The sequence below is a fragment of the Lampetra fluviatilis genome, unplaced genomic scaffold, assembly GCF_964198595.1.
Source record: "Lampetra fluviatilis unplaced genomic scaffold, kcLamFluv1.1 SCAFFOLD_1446, whole genome shotgun sequence".
NCBI lineage: Eukaryota > Metazoa > Chordata > Hyperoartia > Petromyzontiformes > Petromyzontidae > Lampetra > Lampetra fluviatilis.
The window spans coordinates 1,512-14,869 of NW_027621299.1; the positions used below are offsets into that span (position 1 = coordinate 1,512).

Sequence of the window (13,358 nt, forward strand, 5' to 3'; positions counted from 1 at the left end):
CCCACCCCTCCCCCCCACCCCCCCCCCGCTGTCCCCCCACCCCTCCCACTCACCCCCCACCCCCCCCCCCTCCCACCCCCTCCCCCCCTCCCCCCCCCCACCCCTCCCCCCCCACCCCCCCCCCGCTGTCCCCCCACCCCTCCCACTCACCCCCACCCCCCCCCACCCCTCCCACCCCCCCTCCACCCCCCCTCCCCCCCCCACCCACCCCCCCTCCACCCCCCCTCCCCCCCCACCCCTCCCACTCACCCCCACCCCCCCCACCCCTCCCACCCCCCCTCCACCCCCCCTCCCCCCCCCACCTTGCGGATGTCATTGCTGCTGAAGCCGGACGCTCGGAGTTGGTCCACGGCCTTGTGCAGCGACTGTGAACTCGCTCAGCAGCTCCTCGTACTGCGGTAACCACGGGCGACCGGCGGGCAGCGGCGGTAACCCACGGCGACGGAACGGTAACCACGGGGGGGGAGGGGGAGGAAACGCACGGGGGCGTCAAGCGCAGGATTTCATCGCCACCGCCATCTTCATCACAACACACCACACTGCCAGAGGTCGCAAACGGGTTTTGATTCCTTAGCCGTACCCGGCCGCACCAGGGTCGCAAACGGGTACCCGTACCCGGCCGTACCTGTACCCGTACCCGGCCGGGTACGGGTACGGGTAAGGAATCAAAACCCGTTTGCGACCTCTGGCGAACGCACAACCTCGATGTGAAAGACGCAGGACCCGACGGCGTGGACCCCCCCCCCCACTGACCCCCCCCCCCCCCCCCACTGACCCCCCCCTCCCCACCACCCCCCCCCGCCCCCACCTGTGCGTGCGCGTCTGCGAGTGCGGGGTCCTGGAGGTGCTCAGCGGGGACTTCGACGCGCTGCAGGAAGCGGCCCAGGTAGGCGCGCTTCTTCAACTCGTCCAGACGCGGCAGCAGCCACGACAGGAGGGAGTGCACCACGGCCTTGTCACCCGCCACCAGGCCTTGCCTGAAGCCACTCCTACACGTGGCACACACACACAGTGTCACACACCACACACGTGTCACATACACACACACGTGTCACGACAGGAGGGAGTGCACCACGGCCTTGTCACCAGCCACCAGGCCCTGTCTGAACCCACTCCTACACACACATCACACACACACACAGTGTCACACACCACACACAGTGTCACACACCACACACAGTGTCACACACACACCATACACACACACACAGTGTCACACACTCACACGTCACACACACACGTGTCACATACACACACGTGTCACGACAGGAGGGAGTGCACCACGGCCTTGTCACCAGCCACCAGGCCTTGCCTGAAGCCGCTCCTACACACACATCACACACACACACACACGTGTCACACACACATCACACACACACACAGTGTCACACACACATCACACACACACACAGTGTCACACACACACACACACGTGTCACGACAGGAAGGAGTGGACCAAGGCCTTGTCGCCCGCCACCAGCCCCTGCCTGAACCCACTCCTACACGTGTCACACATCACACACACACACGTGTCACACACACATCACACACTCAACACTCAACAACCGCCATTCGCCACTAAGTGGCGGTGACGTCACCACGACGCTTGTGCCAGGCCATGTGCACCCTGAGGCCACGTGAAGTGTCGAACGCCCGCTGGCAGGAGGTCACGGGGCAGACCCAGGTGCCACGGGTCGACTGACCGAGATGACCGAGATGACTGGCTGATGCACCACCTGTGCCCCCTACTGTGCCGACTTGCTGTGCTTTAGCCACCCGGCGCTCCGCTCGTTGTTGTGAGCGTCGCTCCTCCGCCCTCCGTTGTTGTTGGAGGGCGACTGCCTCCAACTGCCCAGTAGCGTCCTTCACGAGCCTCCTCCACTGAGGCCGATCTTGACAACCCGCTGGTACCAGTCATAGGCAAGTCCACTCAGCTCCACGTCCTCCTGTACCACATCACTCCATCTCTTCTCTAGCCCGTGCCGCGCCCGTTTAGCCCCCTGGATCCGGCCGAACAAAAGCTGTTTAGGCATGCGGTGGCTGGGCATGCGGGCTACATGACCCAGCCAACGCAGCCTTGCCTGCCGGAGGAGCTCACTGATGGGACTTTGCCCAGATCTTTCAAGGACTTGTGAACTCCTCACACAATCCAGCCTGGTTAAACCCAGGATGGATCGTAGGCAGGCCAGCCTAAATGTTTCCAACCGGCGAAGATGCTCCACTAGGGGGGTCCACGTTTCGCAAGCGTAGAGAAGGGAGGGAATGACCCGTGGCCGAGAAGACCTGAAGCTTCGTGCGGAGCGACAGACCAGGTAGCTTCCACACAGCGTTACGCAACCGATGAAAAGATATTGCCGCTCGACTGATTCGGAGTGAGACCTCTGCTGATAAACTGGAGCCGGTCATGAGCACACTGCCCAGGTATGGGAAACTCTCCACTCTCTCCACTACTGCCCCATCACCGATTGGGAGTTGTGGGGGTGGAGTGCCCGATGGTACAAAATACCCAGGCAGGTGCTTAGTTTTGGGTGGGGCTGATGGTAAGGCCCCACCTCTTAGTGGCACACTCCAGTCTCAGCAGCAGCGTCTCCAACTCCTCTTCTGAATGAGCAGCTATTACCAAATCATCGGCATACATAACGTGGTTGACCAATAGGGAGCCATCCCTTGATCGCACCCGGGCGTCGATCAGCCTCCCATTATATCTGTACCAAATGGTAATTCCCCCGGTACAGCTATTGAAGGCTTCACGAACTACGCAGTCGAAATAGATGTTAAATAATGTGGGAGCCAGAGGACATCCCTGTCGCACCCCAAGGTGTACAGGGAAAGGCTCCGACTCCCGGCCACGTAGTTTTACCCGGGCCCGCTCACCATCATGAAGGTCCTTAATGATCGTGAGCAGAGGGTCAGGGACTCCGAAAGCACGAAGAACAACCCAGAGCCCAGTCCTACTGATGGTATCATAGGCCTTGACCAGGTCAATAAAGCAGAGATGTAGGTCTTTTTGGAATTCCCTACACCTCTGCTGTAGCAAACGGACAGAAAATATGGCATCTGTGCAGGACCGCCCTTTCCTGAAACCGCATTGGGGCTCCGCAAGCCTCTCCTCAGCATGCCTAGCAAGGCGATGTTGAATAATCCTTGCCAGGACCTTACCCGGCACACTGAGGAGTGAGATGCCCCTGTAGTTGTTACAGTCGGTACGGTCCCCCTTCTTAAAGAGGGGGACCACCAGGGCATCCTTCCAGTCCTGCGGAACCCGTCCAGTGGTCCAGACTGTTGTTATGATGTCATATAGGGCAGTCTGTGCACAAACGCCACCCTCCCTCAGCATTTCGCTTGGGAGATCATCTCTGCCCGGTGCCTTCCCTGGTCTCAGACTCCGGATCGCCCTCAGTACTTCCTCAACAGCTGGTACCTCAGCCAGCCACTCACAGGGGGTGACCTCTTCCAATCTTTGAGGCACCGCAGCCTCAGCAGGGTTATCCCCACTTTGTGCCACGATGTTTTCCTGGCTGAGAGATTTTCCCTCCCCCAGGACCTCACAGAAATGCTCAGCAAATCTGCAAACCTGTTCCTGGGGGTCGGAGATTGGATCACCGTTTTTTCCTCTAATGATGGTAATAGGTGTGGCGCTACAGGTTACTTTTTTGATGGAGTTAAATAGTGATTTGTGATCACATCACACACACACACAGTGTCACACACACATCACACACACACACAGTGTCACACACACACACACACGTGTCACGACAGGAGGGAGTGGACCAAGGCCTTGTCGCCCGCCACCAGCCCCTGCCTGAACCCACTCCTACACGTGTCACACATCACACACACACATCACACACACACACGTGTCACACACACGTGTCACACACACGTGTCACACACACAGTGTCACACACACACACACACGTGTCACACACACGTGTCACACACACAGTGTCACACACACACACACGTGTCACACATACGTGTCACACACACACACACACACACGTGTCACACACACGTGTCACACACACAGTGTCACACACACGTGTCACACACACACACACGTACCCCCGTGCCTCTCTGCCCTCAGGTGTATTCCCGTGTCTCCGTGTCTCCGTGTGTCTCCGTCTGTCTCCGTCTGTCTCCGTCTGTCTCCGTCTGTCTCTCCGTGTCTCTACGTGTCTCTACGTGTGTCTCCGTGTCTCTCCGTGTGTCTCCGTGTCTCCGTGTGTCTCTACGTGTGTCTCCGTGTCCCCGTGTCTCTCCCGTGTCTCTCCGTGTGTCCCCGTGTCTCTCCGTGTGTCTCTCCGTGTGTCTCCATGTGTCTCTCCGTGTGTCTCCGTGTGTCTCCGTGTGTCTCCATGTGTCTCCGTGTCCCCGTGTGTCTCTCCGTGTGTCTCCCTGTCTCCGTGTGTCTCCGTGTGTCTCTCCGTGTGTCTCCATGTGTCTCCGTGTGTCTCCGTGTCCCCGTGTGTCTCTCTGTGTGACTCCCTGTCTCCGTGTGTCTCTCCATGTGTCTCCGTGTGTCTCCGTGTCTCTCTGTGTGTCTCCCTGTCTCCGTGTGTCTCTCCGTGTGTCTCCCTGTCTCCGTGTGTCTCCGTGTGTCTCCGTGTCTCTCTGTGTCTCTCCGTGTGTCTCCCTGTCTCCGTGTGTCTCCGTGTGTCTCCGTGTGTCTCTCCGTGTGTCTCCATGTGTCTCCGTGTGTCTCCGTGTCCCCGTGTGTCTCTCCGTGTGTCTCCCTGTCTCCGTGTGTCTCCGTGTGTCTCCGTGTCTCTCTGTGTCTCTCTGTGTGTCTCCCTGTCTCCGTGTGTTTCTCTGTGTGTCTCCCTGTCTCCGTGTGTCTCTCCATGTGTCTCCGTGTGTCTCCGTGTCTCTCCGTGTGTCTCCCTGTCTCCGTGTGTCTCTCCGTGTGTCTCCGTGTCCCCGTGTGTCTCTCCGTGTGTCTCCGTGTCTCTCCGAGTCTCTCCGTGTGTCTCTCCGTGTGTCTCCGTGTGTCTCCGTGTCCCCGTGTGTCTCTCTGTGTGTCTCCCTGTCTTCGTGTGTCTCTCCGTGTCTCTCCTTGTCTCTCTGAGTCTCTCTGTGTGTCTCCCTGTCTATGTGTGTCTCTCCGTGTGTCTCCGTGTCTCTCCGAGTCTCTCCGTGTGTCTCTCCGTGTGTCTCCGTGTGTCTTCGTGTGTCTCTCTGTCTCCGTGTGTCTCCGTGTCTCTCCGTACATCCCCGTGTCTCCGTGTGTCTCTGTGTCTCTCCGTGTCTCCCTGTCTCCGTGTGTCTCTCTGTCTCCGTGTCTCTCCGTGTCTCTCCGTGTCTCTCCGTGTGTCTCCGTGTGTCTCTCCGTGTCTCTCCGTGTCTCTCCGGTGTGTCTCCATGTCTCTCCGTGTTTCTCCGTGTGTCTCTCCGTGTGTCTCCGTGTGTCTCTCCGTGTGTCTCCGTGTGTCTCCCTGTCTCCGTGTCTCTCCGTGTGTCTCCGTGTCTCTCCGTGTGTCTCCGTGTGTCTCCGTGTGTCTCTACGTGTGTCTCCGTGTCCCCGTGTCTCTCCCGTGTCTCTCCGTGTGTCCCCGTGTCTCTCCGTGTGTCTCTCCGTGTGTCTCCATGTGTCTCTCCGTGTGTCTCCGTGTGTCTCCGTGTGTCTCCATGTGTCTCCGTGTCCCCGTGTGTCTCTCCGTGTGTCTCCCTGTCTCCCTGTCTCCGTGTGTCTCCGTGTGTCTCTCCGTGTGTCTCCATGTGTCTCCGTGTGTCTCCGTGTCCCCGTGTGTCTCTCTGTGTGTCTCCCTGTCTCCGTGTGTCTCTCCATGTGTCTCCGTGTGTCTCCGTGTCTCTCTGTGTGTCTCCCTGTCTCCGTGTGTCTCTCCGTGTGTCTCCCTGTCTCCGTGTGTCTCCGTGTGTCTCCGTGTCTCTCTGTGTCTCTCCGTGTGTCTCCCTGTCTCCGTGTGTCTCCGTGTGTCTCTCCGTGTGTCTCCATGTGTCTCCGTGTGTCTCCGTGTCCCCGTGTGTCTCTCCGTGTGTCTCCCTGTCTCCGTGTGTCTCCGTGTGTCTCCGTGTCTCTCTGTGTCTCTCCCTGTCTCCGTGTGTTTCTCCGTGTGTCTCCGTGTCTCTCTGTGTGTCTCCCTGTCTCCGTGTGTCTCTCCATGTGTCTCCGTGTGTCTCCGTGTCTCTCCGTGTGTCTCCCTGTCTCCGTGTGTCTCTCCGTGTGTCTCCGTGTCCCCGTGTGTCTCTCCGTGTGTCTCCGTGTCTCTCCGAGTCTCTCCGTGTGTCTCTCCGTGTGTCTCCGTGTGTCTCCGTGTCCCCGTGTGTCTCTCTGTGTGTCTCCCTGTCTTCGTGTGTCTCTCCGTGTCTCTCCTTGTCTCTCTGAGTCTCTCTGTGTGTCTCCCTGTCTCCGTGTGTCTCTCCGTGTGTCTCCGTGTCTCTCCGAGTCTCTCCGTGTGTCTCTCCGTGTGTCTCCGTGTGTCTTCGTGTGTCTCTCTGTCTCCGTGTGTCTCCGTGTCTCTCCGTACATCCCCGTGTGTCTCCGTGTGTCTCTGTGTCTCTCCGTGTCTCCCTGTCTCCGTGTGTCTCTCTGTCTCCGTGTCTCTCCGTGTCTCTCCGTGTCTCTCCGTGTGTCTCCGTGTGTCTCTCCGTGTCTCTCCGTGTCTCTCCGTGTGTCTCCATGTCTCTCCGTGTTTCTCCGTGTGTCTCTCCGTGTGTCTCCGTGTGTCTCTCCGTGTGTCTCTCCGTGTGTCTCCGTGTGTCTCCCTGTCTCCGTGTCTCTCCGTGTGTCTCCGAGTGTCTCTCCGTGTGTCTCCGTGTCTCTACGTGTGTCTCCGTGTCCCCGTGTCTCTCCCGTGTCTCTCCGTGTGTCTCCGTGTCTCTCCGTGTGTCTCCGTGTCTCTCTGTGTGTCTCCGTGTGTCTCTCCGTGTCTCTCCGTGTCCCCGTGTCTCTCCGTGTCTCTCCGTGTGTCTCTCCGTACATCCCCGTGTGTCTCCGTGTGTCTCTGTGTCTCTCCGTGTCTCCCTGTCTCCGTGTGTCTCTCCGTGTGTCTCCGTGTGTCTCCCTGTCTCCGTGTGTCTCTCTGTCTCCGTGTCTCTCCGTGTGTCCCCGTGTCTCGCCGTCTCACCGGTCCCCGTCTTCCTCGGGGGGTTTGTACTTGAGGAGTCTCAGGGCTCCCAGGAGGCGCAAGGCCGTCTCATCCGGAGACTCCTCGCGCACATCCACAGTGTGCTGAGACACGGAGACACACGGGGACACACGGGGAGACACACGGAGAGACACAGAGACACGGGGACACGAGGAGAGACACGGGGAGACACACGGAGAGACACACGGAGACAGAGAGACACACGGAGACAGGGAGACACACGGAGAGACACGGGGACACGAGGAGACACACGGAGAGACACGGGGACACGAGGAAACACACGGAGAGACACGGGGACACGAGGAGACACACGGAGAGACACGGAGAAAGGGGACACACACAGGGAGACACGAGGTCACACGGACAGGCACGGAGACACACGGAGAGACACGGAGAGACACGGGGACACGAGGACAAACGGAGACACGGAGAGACACGGAGAGACACGGGGACACGAGGACAAACGGAGACACGGAGAGACACGGAGAGACACGGAGAGACACGGGGACACGAGGACAAACGGAGACACGGAGAGACACGGAGAGACACGGAGACACACGGAGAGACACGGAGAGACACGGAGACACACGGGGACACGAGGACAAACGGAGACACGGAGAGACACGGAGAGACACGGAGACACGGAGAGACACGGGGACACGAGGACAAACGGAGACACGGAGAGACACGGAGAGACACGGAGACACACGGAGAGACACGGAGAGACACGGAGACACACGGAGAGACACGGAGAGACACGGAGACACACGGGGACACGAGGACAAACGGAGACACGGAGAGACACGGAGAGACACGGAGAGACACGGAGAGACACGGAGACACACGGGGACACGAGGACAAACGGAGACACGGAGAGACACGGAGAGACACGGAGAGACACGGAGACACACGGGGACACGAGGACAAACGGAGACACGGAGAGACACGGAGAGACACGGAGACACACGGGGACACGAGGACAAACGGAGACACGGAGAGACACGGAGACACACGGGGACACGAGGACAAACGGAGACACGGAGAGACACGGAGACACACGGAGAGACACACGGAGAGACACGGAGAGACGAGGACACACGGAGAGACACGGAGACACACGGGGACACGAGGATAAACGGAGACACGGAGAGACACACGGAGACACACGGGGACACGAGGATAAACGGAGACACGGAGAGACACACGGAGACACACGGAGACACGAGGACACACGGAGAAAGGGGACACACACAGGGAGACACGGAGAGACACGGAGACACACGGGGAGACATGAGTACTAGTTAGTTAGTACTAGTTAGTACTAGTTAGTACTAGTTAGTAGGGAGTAGTGAGTACTAGTTAGTTAGTACTAGTTAGTACTAGTTAGTAGGGAGTAGTGAGTACTAGTTAGTGAGTACTAGTTAGTACTAGTTAGTAGGGAGTAGTGAGTACTAGTTAGTGAGTACTAGTTAGTGAGTACTAGTTAGTGAGTACTAGTTAGTAGTGAGTACTAGTTAGTGAGTACTAGTGAGTAGTTAGTACTAGTTAGTGAGTACTAGTTAGTGAGTACTAGTTAGTGAGTACTAGTTAGTAGTGAGTACTAGTTAGTGAGTACTAGTGAGTAGTGAGTACTAGTTAGTGAGTACTAGTTAGTGAGTACTAGTTAGTGAGTACTAGTTAGTAGTGAGTACTAGTTAGTGAGTACTAGTTAGTGAGTACTAGTTAGTGAGTACTAGTTAGTGAGTACTAGTTAGTGAGTACTAGTTAGTGAGTACTAGTTAGTAGTGAGTACTAGTTAGTGAGTACTAGTTAGTGAGTACTAGTTAGTAGTGAGTACTAGTTAGTGAGTACTAGTTAGTAGTGAGTACTAGTTAGTAGTGAGTACTAGTTAGTGAGTACTAGTTAGTGAGTACTAGTTAGTGAGTACTAGTTAGTAGTGAGTACTAGTTAGTGAGTACTAGTTAGTGAGTACTAGTTAGTGAGTACTAGTTAGTGAGTACTAGTTAGTGAGTACTAGTTAGTAGTGAGTACTAGTTAGTGAGTACTAGTTAGTGAGTACTAGTTAGTGAGTACTAGTTAGTAGTGAGTACTAGTTAGTGAGTACTAGTTAGTGAGTACTAGTTAGTGAGTACTAGTTAGTGAGTACTAGTTAGTAGTGAGTACTAGTTAGTGAGTACTAGTTAGTGAGTACTAGTTAGTGAGTACTAGTTAGTGAGTACTAGTTAGTGAGTACTAGTTAGTAGTGAGTACTAGTTAGTGAGTACTAGTTAGTGAGTACTAGTTAGTGAGTACTAGTTAGTGAGTACTAGTTAGTAGTGAGTACTAGTTAGTGAGTACTAGTTAGTGAGTACTAGTTAGTGAGTACTAGTTAGTGAGTACTAGTTAGTAGTGAGTACTAGTTAGTGAGTACTAGTGAGTAGTTAGTACTAGTTAGTGAGTACTAGTTAGTGAGTACTAGTGAGTAGTTAGTACTAGTTAGTGAGTACTAGTTAGTAGTGAGTACTAGTTAGTGAGTAGTTAGTACTAGTTAGTAGTGAGTACTAGTTAGTGAGTACTAGTGAGTAGTTAGTACTAGTTAGTAGTGAGTACTAGTTAGTGAGTACTAGTGAGTAGTTAGTACTAGTTAGTGAGTACTAGTTAGTGAGTACTAGTTAGTGAGTACTAGTTAGTAGTGAGTACTAGTTAGTGAGTACTAGTTAGTGAGTACTAGTTAGTGAGTACTAGTTAGTGAGTACTAGTTAGTGAGTACTAGTTAGTGAGTACTAGTTAGTGAGTACTAGTGAGTAGTTAGTACTAGTTAGTAGTGAGTACTAGTTAGTTAGTACTAGTGAGTAGTTAGTACTAGTTAGTGAGTACTAGTTAGTGAGTACTAGTTAGTGAGTACTAGTTAGTGAGTACTAGTTAGTAGTGAGTACTAGTTAGTGAGTACTAGTTAGTAGTGAGTAGTGAGTACTAGTTAGTGAGTACTAGTTAGTAGTGAGTAGTTAGTAGTGAGTACTAGTTAGTGAGTACTAGTTAGTGAGTACTAGTTAGTGAGTACTAGTTAGTGAGTACTAGTTAGTAGTGAGTACTAGTTAGTGAGTACTAGTTAGTAGTGAGTAGTGAGTACTAGTTAGTGAGTACTAGTTAGTGAGTACTAGTTAGTAGTGAGTAGTGAGTACTAGTTAGTAGTGAGTAGTGAGTACTAGTTAGTAGTGAGTAGTTAGTAGTGAGTAGTTAGTAGTGAGTACTAGTTAGTAGTGAGTAGTTAGTAGTGAGTAGTGAGTACTAGTTAGTAGTGAGTAGTGAGTACTAGTTAGTACTAGTTAGTGAGTACTAGTTAGTGAGTACTAGTTAGTAGTGAGTACTAGTTAGTGAGTACTAGTTAGTAGTGAGTACTAGTTAGTGAGTACTAGTTAGTAGTGAGTACTAGTTAGTGAGTACTAGTTAGTAGTGAGTACTAGTTAGTGAGTACTAGTTAGTGAGTACTAGTTAGTAGTGAGTACTAGTTAGTGAGTACTAGTTAGTAGTGAGTAGTGAGTACTAGTTAGTAGTGAGTACTAGTTAGTAGTGAGTAGTGAGTACTAGTTAGTGAGTACTAGTTAGTGAGTACTAGTTAGTGAGTACTAGTTAGTAGTGAGTACTAGTTAGTGAGTACTAGTTAGTGAGTACTAGTTAGTAGTGAGTACTAGTTAGTGAGTACTAGTTAGTAGTGAGTAGTGAGTACTAGTTAGTAGTGAGTACTAGTTAGTAGTGAGTAGTGAGTACTAGTTAGTGAGTACTAGTTAGTAGTGAGTAGTGAGTACTAGTTAGTAGTGAGTACTAGTTAGTAGTGAGTAGTGAGTACTAGTTAGTGAGTACTAGTTAGTGAGTACTAGTTAGTAGTGAGTAGTGAGTACTAGTTAGTGAGTACTAGTTAGTAGTGAGTAGTGAGTACTAGTTAGTGAGTACTAGTTAGTGAGTACTAGTTAGTAGTGAGTAGTGAGTACTAGTTAGTGAGTACTAGTTAGTAGTGAGTAGTGAGTACTAGTTAGTGAGTACTAGTTAGTAGTGAGTAGTGAGTACTAGTTAGTGAGTACTAGTTAGTAGTGAGTAGTGAGTACTAGTTAGTGAGTACTAGTTAGTAGTGAGTAGTGAGTACTAGTTAGTGAGTACTAGTTAGTAGTGAGTAGTGAGTACTAGTTAGTAGTGAGTACTAGTTAGTGAGTACTAGTTAGTAGTGAGTACTAGTTAGTGAGTACTAGTTAGTGAGTACTAGTTAGTAGTGAGTACTAGTTAGTGAGTACTAGTTAGTGAGTACTAGTTAGTAGTGAGTACTAGTTAGTGAGTACTAGTTAGTGAGTACTAGTTAGTAGTGAGTACTAGTTAGTGAGTACTAGTTAGTAGTGAGTAGTGAGTACTAGTTAGTGAGTACTAGTTAGTGAGTACTAGTTAGTGAGTACTAGTTAGTAGTGAGTAGTGAGTACTAGTTAGTGAGTACTAGTTAGTGAGTACTAGTTAGTGAGTACTAGTTAGTAGTGAGTACTAGTTAGTGAGTACTAGTTAGTAGTGAGTACTAGTTAGTGAGCACTAGTTAGTGAGTAGTTAGTACTAGTTAGTAGTGAGTACTAGTTAGTGAGTACTAGTTAGTGAGTACTAGTTAGTAGTGAGTAGTGAGTACTAGTTAGTGAGTACTAGTTAGTAGTGAGTAGTGAGTACTAGTTAGTAGTGAGTAGTGAGTACTAGTTAGTGAGTACTAGTTAGTAGTGAGTAGTGAGTACTAGTTAGTGAGTACTAGTTAGTAGTGAGTAGTGAGTACTAGTTAGTACTAGTTAGTGAGTACTAGTTAGTGAGTACTAGCTAGTAACTCACGCGCGGGTCTAGGTGAGCGAGGACATCGCTGAGGAGCTGCAGCAGCCCCAGTGGCGGCAGAGCGTCGAGCGAGATGAGATTCAAGTTCCGTCGGAACGGATCGGCGTTCAGCCGCTCCACGATCAGCCGCTCCATCTCGCCGGTGAGCTGACGCCCAAGCTGTTGATCGCTTCGTGCTGCTGGTTGTTTGTTGTTGTTGTTTGTTTGTTTGTTGTTTTTTTTTAATTTAACACGGAGCTCACCTAGACGCCTGACACTGCACAGGGCCCAGAGCGTTGACTATGTTACTATGGAGACGAGGGAAGAGGGGGCGGAAACGGAAGTTGCGTCACGAACTGCCGGCCCCTCCCCCCCCCCCGTCAAACCCCTCCCCCCTCAAACCCCTCCCCCTCAAACCCCTCCCCATCAAACCCCTCCCCCCTCCCCCTTAAACCCCTCCCCCCCTCAAACCCCTCCCCCTTAAACCCCTCCCCCCTCCACCTTAAACCCCTCCCCCTTAAACCCCTCCCCCCCTCAAACCCCTCCCCCTTAAACCCCTCCCCCTTAAACCCCTCCCCCTTAAACCCCTCCCCCTTCAACCCCTCCCCCCCATCAAACCCCCCCCCCCTCCTCAAACCCCCCTCCCTTAACTGCCTCTTTATTTGTGACAGCGACGTTGCGAGTGGATGATGTCATTTCCGGTTAACGTTGCGAGAGCGATGACGTTTCATTTGTAGATAAGCTCTTGCGAGTGGATGACGTCATTGTAAGATCACCGTTGCGAAGTCGATGACGTGTTTGCGTGTCGCCGTTGCGAGTGATTCACGTCACACTGTAGATGAGCTTTTGCGAGTGTGTTACGTCATCGTAGATAGCCGCAGCGAGAGGATGACGTCGTAGAAACTCCATTGCGAGTGGATGACGTCATTGTCGATGAGCCGTTGTGAGTGTCTTACGTCACCGCAGATGAGCCGCAGCGAGTAGATGACGTCATACAAACACCGTTGCGAGTGGATGACGTCATTCGCGGGTTTGCCGTTGCGAGTGGGTGACGTCACGCCAACGCGCGTGTACAGTGCGAGCACTGTCGTTGCCACGGTGGTCGCAGCGATTGGTGTCTCCCCTAGGTCGACTCGGCCTCAAATCAGTGTAACCCTGTGGGGCGGTTTGGTGGCGAGAGAGACAAAGGCGGCCGGGCGTGGTGGTTTCTGGCCACCCCTTGGCTAGCAGCACTTGCCCCAACGGCCTGTTAAGAGGCTATACGGGGGACCTTTGTCTTTGCTGTTGTGATTGTTGTTGTTGTTGCATCAACAACCACCACCACCACCATGGTGAGCGTGGCCGGTCGATCCCGGGAGTCCGTCGCGAAGTCCGACCTCGAGGCGAAGGCCCTGGTGCAGGAGGTGGTGAAGTCCGACCTCGAGGTCAAGGCCCTCG

General features: G+C 53.1%; 1 protein-coding gene across 1 annotated transcript; it reads right to left on the reverse strand.

Moving 5' to 3' along the window:
* Positions 1 to 301: 301 nt before the first annotated feature.
* LOC144955054 (intraflagellar transport protein 81 homolog) lies at positions 302 to 12,288 on the reverse strand. The gene is made up of 4 exons (XM_078885405.1): positions 11,943 to 12,288; positions 7,092 to 7,195; positions 809 to 989; positions 302 to 393 (listed from the first exon to the last, which is right to left on the reverse strand). The coding sequence occupies exons 1-4, from the start codon at positions 12,075 to 12,077 to the stop codon at positions 313 to 315; spliced, it is 501 nt and encodes a 166-aa protein (XP_078741531.1). The 5' UTR covers positions 12,078 to 12,288; the 3' UTR covers positions 302 to 312.
* Positions 12,289 to 13,358: the final 1,070 nt, after the last annotated feature.